At 31.0% G+C, this 20,836-nt stretch overlaps 1 protein-coding gene across 1 annotated transcript; it reads left to right on the top strand.

Moving 5' to 3' along the window:
• Positions 1-5,113: 5,113 nt before the first annotated feature.
• LOC129972082 (techylectin-like protein) lies at positions 5,114-20,498 on the top strand. Its single transcript, XM_056086063.1, has 7 exons — positions 5,114-5,206; positions 7,768-7,937; positions 9,084-9,188; positions 10,484-10,668; positions 12,468-12,570; positions 13,725-13,847; positions 20,091-20,498. The coding sequence occupies exons 1-7, from the start codon at positions 5,202-5,204 to the stop codon at positions 20,318-20,320; spliced, it is 921 nt and encodes a 306-aa protein (XP_055942038.1). The 5' UTR covers positions 5,114-5,201; the 3' UTR covers positions 20,321-20,498.
• The last annotated feature ends 338 nt before the right edge of the window (positions 20,499-20,836 follow it).

Genomic DNA, 20,836 nt, shown 5'->3' with positions numbered 1-20,836 from the left:
TTGGATAACTAATCACTGAAAGAAGATATGTAAGAAAAGGAAGGAAAATATTTAAGAAATTTGCATTAAACAAAGTTTATTCGAATGCAAAAATGGGCTTCGTTATTTTCAGATTGATAACTGCGAAAATGTGGACTTACCTATGGAAATGGATGATCATATTTTCTAAAATTATGTCATAAAAATGGCTTTTGAATTAGATTAAAGCTTAAAAAAATTTTAATGATATCAATTTTATCTATGCGCAATGCTTTATTTTTTATAAATTTTTTAGCTGCAATATACAATTTGTGACAATTTTTGAAGTTAGGATGCAGTTCAACCTCATCGAATTAAAATATTCAATTGCATTTTGCTAATGTTGAAATTAAGATTTTTTTAAAAAAATGTTTTCTGTGGACATTCATTCTGAAGTAGGATTTTTCACTTCTGCATTTATATTGTAGTATTATTTGTATGTGTCATAATTTGTTTGGATTTACTCAGTTAAATTCATGCTTTTCAGTTTTATCAGCTGACAAGGTAAAATATTCTTCGTTAATATTTAACAGTCTAAAAGGTAATATTGTTTGACATTAGATAGAAAAATTTGAGTGAATGCAATACTTCTGTATCTAACTTCAAGGAGAAAATATATATATGAAATACTATTCTCAAAAGAAAAAAGATTATAGAATTTACATTTTAGGCTGCATATTTCCTCAAATATCGAGCTGAAACCTCTTAAGAAAGAAAAAAAAAATATTCAGTTATGTCTTTGCTGTAATAACGATAATATGAATGAAGAAAAAGCGGATGGAGCAAATATTTTACAGAATAGATATAATTTTTTGGATTTGCCAATATGCAGCTTTCTATTCTACTATTCAACTGCTTTGGAGTCATGTGAAATCGAAAGTTTATATTTACATTTTTTTAAACCTTGATTTTCTTTCTATTCTATCAAATTTTTGAATTTAAAGATAAATACAAAGTAACCAGTGTTTTTTGAAAAGAAAAAAAAATTAAAAAATCCACCAGAATTATTAATTAACTTTTTCTTAATGAAAAATATTGTACTTGTAATATACCTTTCCTAGTATTTAATGTTGTTAGAGTAATAATATATTGAATCTGTAAAATTTGTAATTTTTATTAGCCGTAAATAAAATATTGCTTTATTATTTAATTCTATATATACTAAAACGGTTTCAGTAGTATTTTTGAAGTATGAAAAGAATTACATGACATAAAGGAGTTGTACTTTCTCTTTGTGGGTCAAACATACGCTACATCTACATTCGCGTAATAATAATGTATTTTTTCAGCAATCTTTTTACAAAATTTCTTTATAAAAAGTTTTAAGAAGGAGGTTAAAAATAAAACTGATTGAAAACCTCACTTTTAAATAAATATTCTGATTTTAAATAAGTTGCAAGAACAAAATTATTTTCAATTATTTATTAAATAGAAAAGGAACTAGTATAAAAAAGAGTTAATTAAGTGCTTTTTTTACGGAATAGTCGTGGGTTTCGATGATAGGCGATGAACAGATATTGATTCAGCTTCCTTGTCCTTTTAACTTCTCTGAATCTTGAAACTGCTAAGAAATGTTTCAACTCCTTCTCTTGATCGTCATCAGAATACAAATAAATAGTTTCTCTTTACCAAATCTTATTACAGTTTTGATTCTAATGTTTCTTGTACAAATATGAAGTAAGCTATTGGACTGAAACATTTTTTTCTCGTTATAGTAACAGGTACAACTATTTTCCAATAAAAAAATGTACAAATTAAAAAGTTTTCTCATTTAATTATACAATATTGTGCATTTTTATCTTTATATCATATATTTTGAGGAAAGATTTTTCATCAACGTTCTATAAGTTTCTGGAAATTCAAGAGGTTTCTACAACATTCGAAAAATCGCTTCAGTCGTTCTAAGCTTCCTGGCGACATGGGAGGTTCGTTGAAAATTTAATTCCACATGTTTTTAATTTGATAGAATGAAATGATTTAAGTCAAATTTCATAGTAAGCTAAGTATTTATGAGGTGCTTGCGTGTATTTTAATCAGAGGCAGCTATTAGTAAACATGCAAAATATCTATAGAAACGACAATGGCTTTGGGTTTTACCAACTTACTATTACTTCATTGTTATCATTTTGAAAGTTTTCCATTTACAATTATTCAGTTATTCGGTGTATAAAGACCCCAATCGTGGAGAGTAATCGTAAACCCTAAAATCTGGAGACTTTAAACTACCTAGAAAAGAAATAAGCTGCCTGCTGGTCAGTGCAATATTTATAAATGTAATAGTCTTCTTATTTCTTTTTACTGCATAATACTAGAATATATTGCATTTGGTGACATATTTTTTAAAATCAAAATATGGAAATAAAACTGATTCTTCTGATTAGCACTAAGAGATACAGTTATTGTTTTTATATAATATTATTTTTAAATCTGGTAATTGTTTTGTAAATACTATGAATTTTGACACAAAAAGAATTGACTTAGTCTCATAGTATTATTAGTCAATTAGAAAAGTGTATAAAAAGTTACATCATCTTTTTCTGGGGGTAATTGCTCTGTCGACGAAAAATTAAGACTTTTGTCCTCAAAAATTTTCACTGTTTCAGAAGGAAGGTTTGGAAAATTGAATATCAAAGATACTTATAATTTAATTCTTATCTTTAAGTTATTGTGTGGTGAAAAGTCGAAATAAGCGATTTTTTTTACTAGATTTAATGATCCTTTGAGCAACAGTTTAGTCTGTAGAATATTGGACATCTGATTCTGCTATCGTTCAGTCAAACAGCAGCTTGCACTACCTTTGTCAGAATAACGAAAGATGTCATATTTCGCTGATTATTTTTAGTCAACTGACTAATTAATGCGATAGGTGAAAATTCTTTTTTGGTTTTTATATTTACCCATTGCTTATATCACTTGTTGGTGGAATTGTTAAAGAAAATGAGTGTCACTTTTATAAAAGACCGGGGCGTTCAGTTAATGAAAAAAATGCATGAACGTCTTTCAAATTCTTTTCTCAGATTCAAATTTTATTGAACACGATTGAAAAGAAATTATATATATATACAATCATTTCTTTTTCCAGAATAAATCTCCAAAATTTTATAATTTATTATATTATACTTCTCTATGATATTTCCTTGTCTGGTTAAAAATAGATAACCAGTACTATAACAACATAAACCAGTACTATGTGTAAATGAAAATTAGATTGACTTAATTATATAATATCTGTTTATGTGATTTAATTTATTATGCCACTATTAAAAAATTCATTAATAAAATGTTACCGATTGCAATTTGAATATAATAAATAAATAATATATAATATGGTAAGTTATCATTACAATTATATATACAAGTTTATACAAGAATGTACTCAACTTGTTCAAAGAGTTCCATTCAAGATATTCAGATATAATATTCACTAATATAATTTAAAAATTGGAAAGTGATTTCCCTCCCCCCCCCTTTTCTGCCAATGACTTCTAGATAAAAACTTTACCCTAATGCTTTTTTGAGGACATATTGATAAGTATGTCTTGCTAAAATAATGAAAAATTTTAAAAATATTGATAAAATGTCTATATTCATCACAATGAATTTTTTTTCTTAATTATAAAAAAACAAATTTATTTTTGATAGCGTTCAAGTTTTCGAAATTTAAAAAAAAATTCTGAAAAATATCACCCACATTTAAAAAATGGAGACAGTGCGAATTTAAGAATACATTTCTTGTTTTTGAACAAATTTATTCCGCAATAATATTTTCATCAATTCATATTCCCCTGTTAAATTTTTTTTTTACTTAAATGTCATTTTATTCATTTTTATATAAAATGCCAACGCAAAATCATTTTTCAAAAAAAGAAAAGCGTTGAATATTTTTTTTCACCCAATGAAAATTTTTATTAATGATCCGTTGAAAAAATAATTAATGAGTCACGTGAACAAGAAATTAATAATTCCTGTTGCTGCTTACTTGGAGAGATGTAATTTTCCAAATTTCCGAGTGCAACAAATTTTTGGAAAAGTTTTTTTAGGCAATTTATGTAATGCTTAAAGCGGATTGGAATGCTTAAGACGCAATTTATCCTCCATTTTCGGTGTAAAAAGAAAGAACAACACAAAGTGGACGTACGCATGTTAAAGATAAATTGCAGCCGATAAAATTCTACATTCATATATACCTTATCTCAGACACTATAACACTATAAGACCATTCTTATATATATATATATATATATATATATATATATATATATAAATCTTTACAAAGAAAAAGAGTGTTTCAAATTGGAGTTAAAAATGAAATCAATTCTTCATTCAATTTTTAAGGGTGTGTGACTGGAGTGCAACAGTTTTCAGAAAATGATTTCTTGTTAGAAGTGCGAGGACTTTTTCTAGAATCTATAAATTAATCACATTAAAATCCAGCCTGTTACATCTGCCCTTCCTCGGTTGTACAATTCTTATTCTTCGACAGCGATTATCTATGGCAAATAATTATTTACTATAATTGAATTAGATATTAAGTGCTTAATTATCTTGATATAAATAGGAAACTAATCACTGTCTGTAATTTTAAAGCTAAATTAGATTAATTTTGCTTGCTTCCCCCACCTCCCGTCAGTGATGTTTTACCTCCCCCCCCCCTTCGTTTAGAAACAAATCTGCCGTCGCCTCTGCCCTTCTTTGCCGTGTCCAATTTCAAATCCATCTACCCATTTGCTAATGAATCTATTGCATTGAAACGACTTCCACCCATTGCCGGATTGAGCCCTCTAGAAGCTGAGTAACTCACAGTATTTTTCCTTCTTCCATAACCAAATATTCTTAGAGTAGTCAACCATAAAAAATAAAAAAAAATTCGTGTCCCGAAGGATTCCCTCCCTCTTCACGGAACTGCATTAAAATTGAATGAACCCTATAATTTTTTTTAAAGTGACCTAATGGGTCACTTTACAATCAAAGAAAATTATAAGTTTACATTCTGTCTGGTAATTAAATCCATTGCAAGATTCGAAGAAAGATAATTTTTAGCACGAAAGAGACAGTGCTGATTGAAAACTTTTGAATCGTTCTTTATCAGTTTATGATAAGATTTTGCTTTCCACAAGACTTTCTAAGCATACTCAATTAGCTTTCGTTTGATGTCTGTGAGCTAAGAACATTTGCTTGGTAACATGAAGTAAGTTTTTCATTTCCATTACTTATTCAAAATAGTAAATGAAATTGTTTTTCCCATAGGACGTGTTGATGTAACTCATATCGCCTTCTTTCGCAAGCAATGTTCATTTATTTTATTCATTTCGATAACATGCGTCCGCTTTAACACTACACTCATTTACGTTCGGATGCATTTCAGTAGTTAGAAAAGAGCAGCCTTTTTTTGTGTGAAATTCGGCTTCACTATTATGAATACGATTAAATTGTCACAGTTTTTGGATAAAAGCAGAAATCTCCAAGCCTTTGTGCAGCACCATAATTAGGAGCATCACCATTAAGCAAGAAATACAGTAATGAATTATGGCAAGACAACGCATCAAAGCTTTTTGCAGTTTTGAGGGGAAAAATCTATACATTCGATTAATATAATTATTGATATTTGATTAAAATGTGAAAACTTAATACTTGATTAAATTTTACTGCATTATTTTACTAACGGAAAGAAAGGTGTAACTATAAACTTGAAGGTGTTACATTTATCTGTAGATTAACCCTAAGTTTGTTGAAATATTACAAAATAACTTTCTTATTGCGAGGAAATGAAGTCACTTAACGATCTAATTTTTTTATTATCTAATAGGGTTGACTCCTATTGAAGCTGCGACGTCACATTAGAACGCAAAACGGTGGCTTCCGATCTCTATTTCCTCTTGTACTACTAGAATACCTTCCATCTTTGGACACCCCTTATTCTCATACTCCGTTATTACTCCCAACAATTATTTCGCTTCAATAAAATACCATCAGTAATATAAAAAGCATAGGTAAGCTTAAGTAAAATGAACTCGTATTTTTTCAATAATATTTGTAGGGTTTATTTTTAATTTCGCAGTTTTAGGGTCAGATGACAAAATGTTATACTAAATCACTTTTCCAACATTTTACGTGACGAAAATGTTAAAATTCAAGGTATTACGAAAATGTTTTCACGTGATCCATCCAGCGTCTAAAAAGAATAGTTGGTTATTACAGTTTCTGTAAATAAGAAAACATAGCTACCATAGATAATTTCCCCGGCCTTTTCAGATTTAAGCAGTTTTTTCTCTCATTTTTGCACTACATTCATTTTGCAGAGATAATTGATTTTAAAAAGTTTCAAGGGTTTAATGAATGGTTTGTTTATAAAAATTGAAAGTAGAGCACAAAATTTGCAATTCCACTTCGTTTTAAATGGATTCGTTTTCAGTCGTTATATCTTCAGATTCGTCAATTTGTAACATCATTGCAAATATCCGTAAAAATCATGTCAATCTTCATCAATCAGAGAAAGAGTTGATTGTGTCTTCTTTTTTCAAAGAATTAATGAGAAGTAATTTTGACGTTTTTCCACGATAACTTCTGAAAATATTACAGCAAAAAAAAAAAAAAAATACACGTTTTAAAAATTGTTTTTTAAACTATACCAATTTAATAATCTTTGGAATTTTTGCTAAATCTTGGCAATTTTTTTTAGAAATATTTTTTGCTTGATTTATATTTATATATTACATTGTTTGTTGCAGTGGAATTTAAACCATTTTCATTGTTTCACCAAATATTTATTTACTCGATTGATTTCTTCCATTATTGAAAACTAAAGAAAGAAAAGAAAAGATTCTGTTAACTAACAGTACTGTTCATATATGTATCTCTGTAGTTTACAAGGCAGCCAAAAACTCTACTTACAGTATCGTGATATTTTGGGACGGACCTCGTCATTTTGAACTGCAGTCAGATGGCGAAGACGATACCTGAGCTGGCACTGCACTCTCCAAACTTCCACACTACATCAGCGGGGGGACGTTTGACCCCGAAGAATTTAGAGTGTACCAGACCCGCTTACACGATGGTTTTTCGGTGGAAAAGGATCTCAAACTTGAAACTTTCCGGTTTCGAAGCGAGACCTTACCACCAAACCACCGCATTACGTTTTGAATGGTAAGAGAAATGGGAACAGTTATGCACTGTGACTTTGTAGGCAACTAGCAATGTTTCTGGATAAGCACGGCATAAAAGATACTTGGCTACAAATCAAACATCGATACCCTTTGTTCTTAAAAGCTAGGAGCTGCCTCCGTGTCCTTACATTTACTCTCATTTGCTGTATCCTACTGAGCTATATATTCGTCACGAAGCAATGCAAAATGAGATTTCGTGACTTTTATAATAATTTGCCATCGTTGTTTCTCTATAAATTGACAGGGAGAAACCTTGCTGAATTTTGTCACTTTCTAAACATTGAACAAAATTTCAAGATGCTAAATTCTCAATTTTTTTGGGGAAAAAAATTATTTATAACATTTTGTTGTCTGAGCACAGAATACATTCCATTTTTTTTTTATATTAGTATGAATTCCATGCCTTAACAACCTATGAAAAATTACTTTATTTTGTTAATTTTTATACATTATTTCTTTTATTTCATTTTTATAATTTTATTTTATGTTATACTCATTTTGATTTCGGTAACATTTGTGACTTGCGAGTTCTGCTGTTTTATATACGAAAGTAAATCCTTTTATAAGAGACAATTTTTGTTTCCAGTGCCATGTGCAGCTGCCGCAATGCGATTTTTGGAGTCCTTCTGGTCTCAGCAGTGGTTCTTGGGAGCCAGGGTGACGACGCAATGTCTTGTTACAAAAACGAGAAAAGCTTGATGCTCTGGGACATGGTCAATTTTTGCATTTCCAAGGCGAGAGATATTTATTTCAACAGTAAGTGTTGTGTCAAGCATCATAGATTTCCTGTCGACATGAAACTGCGGGATCAGCTGTTTCTTCTACATTTAATAAAACTCTTCAATACCAGATAGAAGACTTGAAGCGGATGAAAGGCTAAGTGGGTGTTAAACGGCAGAGGACCTCGAATGAATCTTTTTTTTTTTTTTTAAATTACAGAAAGTTTTTCCAATTTATTCTGGTTTCACTTTGATGCTAAAATCAATAAGTAAACTTCCGTATGATAAGGAAAACATTTCTAGATTTGGAATGTGATAAGCCTACATTTCCTCTGGAATTGAAATATTTCTATTTATGAAGCTCTTAAAAAGTTGCTCTGATAAATAAGAAACTTTTGATGATGTGCAATGTTAAACATATCGGGTGGTTCGTTTTTTTTATTACCTTTTGTAACAATTTAACTAAATTGTTAAAAAATAAAAAAAGATATCAACACACTTTATCAGAGTTCTATATCCACATTTTTTTAATTGTTAAATGAAACAGCCTATTTTTGTAAGCTAATAAATGAATAACAATGGCTGCTACACAACGAATATAAAAGGAAATAGAGTTGCAAAAATGAGAAAGTTCCGAAACTCTATTATTTTAAACTTTAATTCCACCATGAAAAAATGCGCAAGTACAGTTGTGAGTCACTTCTAAAAGATCCTCAAATACCATTCATCAACTTACTTTTTATTTCCCCAATGTTTCCATTTTAATTTTGCCGAAACTCTTTCACCATTCTGTCTTTCGTCTCTGAAATGACTTTTCCGCTTATTATTATTTTTTTCTTATGTTAAAAAATGAGATGAAAGACAGAAAACGATTTCCAAAATATATTTCTTATGATATATTTCCAAAATCCTTTATTTTTTATAAAGAACGGATAAATTTTTTTTTAAATGATTGTGCTCATAAATTTTACATTTCAACCAAGGTTTCAAAACGAACCGACTGGATTTGATGACTTTTCATGTCGAAAATGTATCTGACAGGAAGTCATTTTTGCCATTCGCTCTTTAGATGAAGTGAAGACTTAAGTTCTTACAAATAAGATTTTCAATTTCAGTTTTTTTTTTTTTTTTTTTTTTTTTTGAGTTTTGCATTACATTTTTTTTTTTTTTAATTTCTTGTCAGTGTCGAAGGAGCATAAATCTGCCAACGCAAGGAGAGAAAGATCCCTCCCTTACTTCGAAAAGGCAAAGCAGTTGATCTTGGAGTTAGAGGAAAATTATCTTCCTGGTAAGTTGAAATCCACCCATTAAGAAAATTCTATGGAAAAATTTTGAAATGGCAGAAAATGTATAGCTAAAGAAGAGTTACAGAATTTCCTAACTTGTAACGAAAGATATGATGTTCGAACTGTTGCCAGATAGGATGTTTTTATATATTCTAGTATGCAAACAAAATAAATAATTGCCAAAAACTGAAAAAGGATTAATGATTTATGAATTCCAGAACAAAAAAAAGTTGCGGACTCTGTGTCGATCTTTTCATCCATTTATATGCAGACACCATAAGCCAACATCGAAACAACTTAAATGGATGAAACTTGATTGAAATGATTCTCAAACCAGAACTGCTTAAGATTTTGGGTAAAGTCCGCAAAAAACTGCCTGTCGATTTAACCAGGACTCGACTTAACATCTATAATCAATTGATATCGATATGGATCAAACGTGCAACTAACTCACTGGAATGTGCCTCTCTCTCGTACATTAACACAGTAAAGCTCGTTTGGCGCTTCACAGAATGACGAAGAACATTCTGAGTAGATTAAGAGTGTTCTTCTTCCTCCAAAATGAACCCAAAATTTGATACATATCCACGATATTGGTGGCGATGCCATGAGTCAAATGTCACATCTCTAAACTGTTGCATTTACAAATTGTATCGCGTAAACAAGTTGCAAACAGGCAGACCAAAAGATAGTCAATCCGACGATCGAAAACTGGATACAGATCTTCATTTCTAATGATAAATATACATGTTTTGTGCCATCCATCTAACCATTTGCATTTATAATGTATCGTGTACATATGGGTATTGGCGGGGAAACCGACATATTTCCCAGGGATTTATTGCGTCTAAAATTTAACAGAAATCTACACATTGAATGAAAAGACGCCACATGATGCCTATACTCGTTGCATGTTTGAGTTATCATTTTCACAGACCGGCCAACTGTCGGACAAAAAAATCAAAAAGTTTGTTTTACGAACTAAGGGAGGTCCATAGTATAGGAATTTATCAAACTTTAGAAAATTTTTCATTTTTTTTTAATTTGAATTTGAATATTTTGTGTACGAGAAAGTAAAAATGGCAACAATCTAAGATCAGGTACAGACAGAAGGTGCTCATAACAAAGAATTTCGTGCAGAACCTTCATTTTTTCCACTCGCGTCATCTCTCATTTTCTATCATAGCATTGTTCGCAAATCACGTTGATTCATTCTTGTTTTGACTACAGAAATACTCAGATTCATTCAGAGACTTTAGCGTCAACTGAAAAGTATTTTTTTCCTTTCATTTTTTAGATGAACCGGCCTTTGAGAATTCAGATAAACCACTGCCTCCTCCCTTAATCTGCGACCAGAAACCTATTGATTGTACTGATATTCTCAATGAGGGAAATACTCAAAGTGGGGTGTATACGATTTGGCCAGCGGACGTAGAGATGGAGGTATTCTGCGATATGGACACTGACGGCGGAGGATGGACAGTGAGACCATTTTTTTCATAGTTCAATAACGTCATTTTCTTTTTATATGACAGCTTTCGATAATATATATATATATGAGATTAATATGTGCCACAAAATAACAGGGATTTTTTTTGGATAATATTTATCATCGGAATATAAAGCAATATATGTGGGTATTTTTACCTAATAACCACCAGTTAAATTTATCCATGTTAAAAAAAAAAATCATAAAAAAAGAGAAAGAAAAAAGAAGTATCTCAAATTTAAAAGTTCATTAAAATTGCTCTGAAATGAACAAAACACTTTAGCAATGAAAGAATAAAATAACAAGAAGACAACATATTTCAGTAAAAAGTTTAAGATGCTGCTCTTTTGATGTTGAAATTATCACTCCATGCTCAAGAGGCCGAGTCTATTTAATTAAAAAAAAACGATACGAACCTTGAATTTATTATTTGTACTAATAGAAAAATGCTATCGGTTTCGTATCACCAGAATATCCTCTAATGCAAAGTGATAAAAAAAAATCTTTTTTTAAGTAGATTTTTTATAGTCATTTATTTTCAAAACAGTGTAATCACCATTTTAAGAAATACACATTAAAGTTGAAGGAAAAATTTTTTTTTAAAAAAATCGCGTCATTTGTCGAATGAAGAAAATTTGTTCACGAAACTGAAATAATAACAAGTAAATAAATAATTAGAGTAATTTGTAGACAAAAAAGCTCTCTTTCTAAGGATATATATGAGAGGATATTTTCTTGTCAACATATTTCAATACTAATTTTCATATAGAGCGTAAGAGATACTAAGCATTTATTGACATATAAAATGGATGACATTTAAATGTCTATGCTTGCCCTTTAACTATAACGTTCTGTCAATGATGATTCCATAGATCTACTTTACATCGTTGTTCGATGGAGTGTCGAAAGAAACTCTCAATCCAGACCATTTTTCAAATGACTCATTCACTCGTTAACGTCCAATTTAATTTAAAGCATGAATTTCAATAAGTATTTTTGAATTATTTTTCAAAAAAGATTAAAATAAGAATGAAATAAAATTAAATTCTGACCTTTATTTGTTTTTTAAAAATTTATCTAAAATTCAATGAAATGTCTTTTTTAAAAACTTTTTATAGATATATATTAAAAGACTGTTAAATTATTGCAAAATATATAATAAAAAAAGATTGTTTTCTAATTCCTTTTTACTATTTCGAAAATACAGCGAAGAAAATTCAAACATTTGACGTCTAGCTATTGTGTAGTAAAAACGGAAAGTTAAGGGAGTTCGAAAATACATACTAATTTGTTAGATTAAAAAAAAAAAAAAACTATCTGTTTAGCACAAAAGTAAAATGTAGTCCCATAAATATGATGAAAGGTGTTAAAATTTTCAGTGATGTTTTGAGCTCCCAGTGTAGAAGTGAGAAAATAAGGATGTCGTGGAAAAATTTTATACGAAAAATACTTGGGTAATCAAGTCCCAAACTCGGTCCATTCAAGTGAGACACCCTCCTTCACTTTTTGATAGTCCAGATCTAGAACCGAGTAGTTTCAATGCTTTGGATGAATTTAAGAGAGCTTTAAAGAGAGAGCTATTTCAGTACGAATGTTAACATAAAAATGATGCTTCTTTAATGCTTGTTAAAAAGTCTCTAGAAGTTTTACAAGAGCTTCATTTTCCGCTTGGTTTATGGTAACAGCAATGAATGTCAATAGAAGCAAGTTAAAAATTTTGAATCCGATGCTATTTATCGAACGATTTTAATGTTATGTAATTCAAGATAATTTTAATAATTTTTCCTCACAGGTGATTCAAAGGAGAGGAAATTTCTCGCATCAGGAGAATTTCTTCAGAGAGTGGGACGATTACGCAAATGGATTCGGAGATATCACTCAAGAATTTTGGTTGGGTATGTTCTTCTGATTTCTGCTTCTGTTATGCAAAAAGAAATAATAGAGATTTTTTTTTTGGACGTTTATGTTTGCATTACAAAAAGACAAACGAAAATAAAGCACCAACAACCCTAAAATCTGACATTTCTCAGCCTAAACCAGGGATAGCCGACCGAAATGACAATTTAAAGTCAAGTATACCTAAAAGTAAGGTTTAAAAAAGTCTAATATTCTTACTGATAATGACAAAAAGGCAACAGAGGTACATTGAAAACTTGTTAAAGTTTTTCCATAGCGAAATTGAGTTCTGCCATAGTCAATGATAAATGTGACATCCCGAATAACTCGTATTAACCCTCTGGCTGTATAATTCTTTAAAATCACCATTTAGATGCAATGTTTGCAAATAAGTTCAAATGTTTTTCAAGGAACGTGAACCGTTACTATATGTTACACGATAATAATATAATACAATAAAAATCTGTAATTGTAAAAATAAGCACATTAAACTGCGAAAAACCCGGGATGTAACAGAAAATGGACCGATTGCCAACCCGCGGGATACGCAGCTGGAGGGTTAACTTCCGATTCAAGATAAATAACTTTTATGAGCTATCTTATTTTATAATGTGATAATAATCGATGATAAATGAAGCTCGCCTCTCGTATACCAATTGTTATCCATTTAGCAAGCGGTATCTCACTCTCAAAAGAATCGGAAAAGTAGATTTCTATATATATATTTTGCCCCCAATTAATTTCCTAATTTTTATCTTAATTTAAACCATATCAACTTAATTCTAATTTATTCTCTTATTTCCTGATCCGATTCCACCTTTTTTCTTAAATTAATGCCACACGAGCTCTAAAACTGCTGAAATGAGCGGTTCTCATACTCCGAGTGAAGGGATAAACATCTGTCAAGCTAAACGAATTCTTTTAAAAAAATATCTAAATCGACACGTGTAAAGAAATCTTTATCAGAATCTAATAGCATATAATCATCGGCAAAAATATTTCAGGCACTTTTTCGCTCTCTTCTGCTCTTTTTTTCCCTTTATTTATTTGATATAAGATAAAAGAACTACTTTCTAAATAGATTTCATATCTCTCCCAAATGTTTTCCCAGGCAATGACAATATTTACTTGATGACCAACCAATCCCACTAAGAGATCCGTTTCGACCTGATGGACGCACAATGGGATCGGCGCTTCGCTCTTTATCAAACCTTTTGGCTGGAAGACGGAAACAGCACTTACACTTTACATATAGGAGGCTACAGTGGAGATGCAGGTAGGATTCGTTCATCAACTGCTGTCCGCATCTCCGATAGCGTTCATTTGTTCTATAGAAATGAAAGGAAAAGCAAAATCCAAATTTTACATCGTGAAATTTTCGAATTCGTCATCTAGCAGGTTTTTAAGACTTTCAGCCCTTATAAATAATAATTAATTAATTGAAAAACTAAAGCTATCAAGTAAGCGGCCATCTTAATTTCATCGTTTCATGCAAATATATGAAGATTGCCTGGAATAGCTTTTTTAGAATTTTACATATATAGTATTTGGCTATGGAAGAAGTATGAAATTTTTAGATTGATACTTGCAACTTAAAGCGATTCAATTTAAAGTTTAAAAGATTAATAATTTTAAGAGGAGACGTGTTAATAGGTATCAGTTGCTTACCGGTGCCTCGACTTATAATACTTGATGTGATATTTGCACGTAGAAGTCTTAATATCATTACACTCTGAAAACAGAATTCCAATAATTATGAAATTCAGTTAACATTCAAATGAATTTTCATAGTACAAGATGCAACATTAAAAAAGTTTTTTTTTTGTTTGAAAATTTTTTTGGTTCCATGCAGATTTTATAAACTATATTTATATCCACATTATTTTAGAAGCTCTGATTTTGAAATATTCTTTAATGTTTAATCAAACATTAGAAATACAATAATTGGACTGTAAATTCATTAACAAACATATCAAGTGAAATAAAATCATATAAAATGAGCTCAAGCTAAAAATGCAATAAAAAGATTTATGATGCTCATTTGAGCTTATGAAAATTTTGTAAGCTCTAAAATTTGAAAAAAATTCGATCAAGCAGTGAAAAAATTTGCAGTTGTTTCAAAAGGCAGTATTTAATGCTAAATTACTGAGTATGTGTATTAAAGATACTTATTCTAGATGATAAAAGCAAAAGTGAAAACGTCAGATGAAAACAATTCCTTTCAATATTGGCAAAAGCACGCGATTGATATGTACAATTTAAAAGGGAAATATTATTTAATAATTCAGCCAAAAAAGAAAAGTATATTTAAAATAATTAGGAAAAAGCAATGAACCTCAACCAACCTCAACCACTGTTCTACTTTCGAATCATTTGCTTACTATCTCACATCTTTAACACATTGCGTACGGGTCACGAGATTTCTTGTTTTTTTGTGGCCGGGTCACGAACCGGGTCACGTTTTCAGGTTTTTTTTCGACTGAATCGATACGTACCCAACCAGAGGCAAATATTTTTGTTACGTTATCTGGGTAACGTAACCTTACACATTCTTATGACAAATTATTAGCAAAATAACTGAATACCGACGATTCAAGCTTGTGGAAATCATCAGTCAGTACAGCCAGTACGTCGGTAGATCTGTGCCGATCCTTTACCGTACCTCATAAAGGGGTTTTATTGTTGTACATTTTGTTATTTCAAAGTTCATGTCTTAATTTGTTAGGAAACAGCTTTTTAAAACGTAAAAAATCTTATATAATAAAAAGATTTATTGAATATCTAATAATATTTAAGAATAGTTTATGCAAATACGCATCCTATTACTTGCTAAGCAAGCTTCTAGAGCGTTCAAAATTCTGTGGGCCCTGAGAGCACGCAAAACGCCGTACGTAGGGATCGCAATACCGGCATACCGAATACCGGTATTTTGAGCCATTTGTACAATTTTGTAATACCGGTATTCGCAAGTTTAAATCCCGCTTTTCCGGAAATTTTTTAAAATTTTTAAAATTGTCTTCACTATATGTTCAGGGATCGCCAACATAGCAAAATAGTATGCGTTTTTGTTTTTATTTCTCCCTAACTGCCGAAATGAATTAGACTGTGGATACAAAGTTGCATCGTACAGTCAAGAGAAGTAGTGCGAATCATCCAAGGAGGCGGGTCAAAACTATCCTATTACAGCTCCGAGCGATACTGCACACGCGCAGGATTCGTATCTGTTGTAGGTGTTGAAAGAAAGTGCGTTGTAGTTTTAGGGTTGAAGAAAGTGCGTAATATTTCGATATTTTTTTAAATTGGTGAATATGTTATTGACATTATATTTGTATATCATACTTTAGGGTTCAAAATATTTTTCTGATTTATTATATATATATATTCTCATAAATAATAACTCATAATAATGAATTAGAATAACTTTAAAAAACATAAAAAATCAGTTGATAATACTTCGGTTTGGTTTCATTATTTATATGATGAAAAGAATATGGTGGCATATTGTAAAGATATGTTCAAGAGTTATTAAAGTGAGCGGAGGAAGTACAAGCGGACTCCATACGCATTTGAAAATGAAACATGATACAAACTTGTTAAAGAGGAAAGTATCTAATTGCGATGAAGTTACAAATTTAAGCACAGTTTCTAAGCCCAAGCCATCAGGGATTTTAGATTTTTTTTTTTAAAGATAATTTGGATGAAATTATAAGTAAAATGGCAGCATTAGATGGCTTGCCATTCCCAGTGTTTTGCACTTCTACTGAATTAAGAAAATCACTACTTTAAAAATCTACCAACATCGATTAACACTATAAGAACTAGTACAAACTACAGTGACGGTGTTCGCAATTCTTTAAAACACAAACTAATAAAATTAAAAGTAAATGGTGAAAAATTTAGTCTTACATTTGATGAATGGACAAGTGTAAGAAATAGACACTATTTAAATATAAATATTCATTCAGAAAAAATTTTTGGAATATAGGACTTACACATGTCTTGAGAAGTATGTCATCCGAAAAATGTGTGGAAGTGCTTTAATCAAAATTAGTGAAACATGGATTATCCCTGAAAGAAGAAATTGTATCCATAACGACTGATGGAGCAACAGTAATAAAAAAAAGTTGTAAAGTTGATTGGAGTAAACCAGAAATTGTGCTAAGCTCATGGAATTCAATTATGAGTAATAAATGTATTATACCAAAAAAAATAATAATAAATAAAGAACCGAAGAATCCAAACACTTTGGATATAGAAACTTCGGATTCCGACTTTGAAGAGAGTGAGAGTGATATTGTCAATGAAGATAATGACTAATTGTGGAAGAAGATATTGCTAATGAGGATGAAATATTAAGCCATCAAGAATTGCTTCCTATAATTTATAAAATTCGAAAAATTTGCAAGATATTTAAACGTTTCTCTACAAAAAATGCCGTATTACAAAAATACATACTAACTGAAAATAAAGCAGAATATATGCTAATATTAGATTATAAAACACGTTGGAACAGTTTACTCCTAATGATGGAACGATTTTTGAAACTGAGAAATCCAATCCAAAAAGCAATAATTTTAAACCTGAAACCTGCAAATCTAAATCTTAAATGGGCAAATTAATTTTTTAGATAGAGAATTCGACTTAATATCCAGAATTGTATCAGCTCTACTTCCAATAAAACTGGCTGTTGAGGCATTATGTAGGAGAGATTCTAATTTATTAATAGTTAATGCAACAATAAATTTTATCTTGCAGTCACTAAAAGAACAGCACACATCACTATCTGAAGAATTATATATTACATTGAAAAATGGCACAGAAGAAAGGCATACCGAAATAGAAAATGTCTTACGGTATTTACATAATTATAAGGATTTTTAAAATGAAAAAGAAAAAAAGAGACTAACCAATTCAAATCTGATCAAGTTTATAGCAAATTCTCTTAAAATTTTTTACCCACAAACCTATTTGCATTCAGAAGAATTCGGTGCAGTTATCGAAGATTATGATGGCATTAATGTCTCTTGAACAAAAATTAGAATTAGCGATAAATAAAAAAAATTTCAACAAACCAAAATACAATACAGAAATCAGCTATATGCAAAACCATCCAACGAGAAATCGATTTATTTGAAGATGAGGGATTTAGAGGTAAATACTTGGAAAAAGTATATCGCGCCTTGCAAAAAAGTACCACCATCTAGCGTAAATGCCAAAGGAGCGTTTTCAACAGATGGTAATTTTTGCACAAAATTACGTTCCAGGCTTAATGACAGTACAATTGATCCATTATGTTTTTTAAGATCACATTTCAAAAATTTGTAATAGTACCACAGACTGAATAGTGATATTCACACTTTTTTGTGATTTAAATAAATAAGATGTTCCTTTACATTTTTGTGATTCTTTATATACCGTTATAATTTAGAAGTTACAAATTATTTTTTTTGTGATATTTACACTCTTTAATAAAACTGGAAAATAAAACAAAGAAACATCTGGGTTTTCTTTCTTTTTCTAAATTTTCTACCTAATTTCTAATTTCTTTTTCTAAATTTTTTTAAATTTCCGGTATCAAGATCTAAAAAATACCGAATACCGGTATTGAACTTTTGGTCCGATATTGCAATCCCTAACCGTACGCAATGTGCTAACATGGCATACTAGAATGCAGAAATACTGGAGAGAAATGCAACAGAACAGCGAGAACTATTCTGCCGCCGTTTCATTATCACGCTAAAGAGGAACGAAGTAAGGATTTTTATAACGAGAAAGAAAACGAGACGGCGTTTCCCATAATATTCTAATATAATCCCATATCAAAATACTAGAGAAAATTTTTCCCAAGAAAAAAGAAATTGCACCGCTCACCTAGAAAACAGATTTCTCACAAAAGCGATGCTCCCTTTCCGTAGTTCATCTTGGCTTCCTTCGACGATTCCTTTGGCTCACTTGACAGCAGTGAAAACAGCGCACATTTTCAAATATCGAGGTCATTCTAACCGCTCAGCTACTGTATTCATTGGACAGGACTATAGACATAAGCGTGAATCTGTTCCAATGACGGTAGTTAAATAAATATCATCGCTAGAGCATTGTAGGAATTAATCTTTTCTGTGTGTGCAAAGACTCTTTATGTGTAATGCAGCCGTTCATGTACTGGTAATGAATGCTTATTGCACCAATTTAATGCGAAATCCATTTCGCTTCTTATAGAGGGAAAGGTATCATGGCATCACAATTTCATGACATAACAGTAAAACAACGCAGGATAGATAATATATGACTTGAGATAATTATCGTACAGCTGTGACATAACACGAATTGATTCCATTAGATTTGCAGTGGGCGGTTCTGATCCCACTTGTTCTAGTATCTTTAGCTAAGTTTTTGAACCCAGGAAGTGCGTGGCCTCTTTTAGAATTCCAAGTCGGATTTGGCTCCAATAATTAGAAGGTTGGCTCAATAAGTAGAATTTTAGAGAAAGCTTGCCAACATTTGTTTTTTCGCTTGAAAGCAAACCAGAGCCCAGCTCATACTTAGCGTGGCATTCATTTCAAAAGCACACTTCGATTTATCAGTTTTCAAATAATGCTGGTTAGAAACACATTGCTAGAGCAAAGCTCAGAATATTCTTCAGCCGACTCATTTCCCTCAGCCATGCATTGCATTAACCCATTCCAATGTTGGTGGACTTGACGTACAGCAAAACAATCGCATGCTGTCAGAGGTTCATTTAAAAAGGGTTATAATAAATTTGTGCTCTTTTCAATCTCAAAGAGTAATAATACAAACTGTAGTCTTCCTATTAGGATATATATATCATCTTGAAGAAGCATTTCATTTAAACAAGAAAGATCAATAGAAAGTGATTTACTTAACGTTTTCTTTAAGAGCAAAATTTTATGTAAAACAGAATGACATATGAAGAACAGGTCGTTGGAATAATTGAGATCGAACTCTTCTAAAAGGAAAATCTGTTTTCTGACCCGCTAATTTTCGTTATGTCCCAATCACGTACCAAATGTGGTTGTGCATGTCATCTGGTATCTAATAGCACTGTTTGTTATGCTATGCAACGACATCCGATTTCTCATTTGCAGATACACAATCGATTCCAAAGTTATGCGCTTGATGCTTGACAAATGAGCATACATTGATTTTCTTGTTTTTCCTCAACTGTTCGTAAAAAAATTTATATTTGCCTTAATAATCTATATTTATCTTCTAGTTTTAATGTAAAATATATTGGCGTTGCTTTTTCACAATATAAATTGCAAAATAATTAAATGACATCCAAAACATTCAGAGGGAATGTTCACTTGCTTTATAATTTTAATTCTTCAAGGAAAACCTAATTTTTGAGACCGCACTCTAAACTGTATGTCTAAATAACAGGGCTGCTGCTGATATAAGCGATGGGTCGACTTGGCGTGCTTTGGAGTTTAGGCATATCATTCTACACTTCAAGCGAGATAGTGTTGAAAAGATTTTTATTCAGATGCCATTTCCCTTTTAGGAGACAGCATGGCCTACCACAACGGTCATAAGTTCTCCACCAAGGATTCGGAAAAGCCCAAATGCGCCAATGAACGGATGGCTGGGTGGTGGTACCACTATTGTACCGAATCCAACTTGAATGGCCTTTACATACCTGGAGAGGAGAACAGAGTGGGCATTACGTGGTACAGCTGGCACCATCATACTTCTTTGGCAGGTTCTGAAATCAAACTCAGAAAAAAGAACTAATAATATCATGTCTTCTCTTTTTTTTTCTTCCTGATTTAGCTTTTATTGGTTTCATTTTTTTATAATTAATAATTTCTTCTCAACCATCTGCGCCTTGTTCCCTTAGAGCCTTATAAGGGAAAGGGTGAAGAATAGATAAATGAATAAATGCAAAATAAATTATTTATATTTTTGAAACTTTCTCGGATTCTAAATATTGCTTCTTATTTCTTTTCATTGTTTTTATTCTTAACTGCGAGGAAGGAAAAGAGAAATCAGAGATGCCGCTATAGAAAATGGCACCCAGTACAAATACCAAAAAAAATAATTCTCCCTTTTTTTTAAGCTGCAATCGCATGGTCTCCTCCCCTCTCCTCAACAGAAACTTTAAGCCAGAGAATGAGAGAAATAAAATTTAAATATAAATCATAATATATAATTTTATTAATTAGTATAATCTACATATTACAAATTAGCTGTCTTTAGCGATTTGCTGTTTCATCTATCAAATCAGTTGTATTAATTCATAGTGCCAAT

This window comes from Argiope bruennichi, chromosome 6 (assembly GCF_947563725.1).
Source record: "Argiope bruennichi chromosome 6, qqArgBrue1.1, whole genome shotgun sequence".
NCBI lineage: Eukaryota > Metazoa > Arthropoda > Arachnida > Araneae > Araneidae > Argiope > Argiope bruennichi.
This window is presented reverse-complemented; position numbering and strand designations above follow the sequence as displayed.

Coding starts and splice junctions, on each gene's coding strand:
- LOC129972082 (XM_056086063.1), top strand. Junction 9,189..10,483: donor AGAGGAAAATTATCTTCCTG/GTAAGTTGAAAT, acceptor TTCATTTTTTAG/ATGAACCGGCCTTTGAGAAT. Junction 12,571..13,724: donor CACTCAAGAATTTTGGTTGG/GTATGTTCTTCT, acceptor AATCCCACTAAG/AGATCCGTTTCGACCTGATG.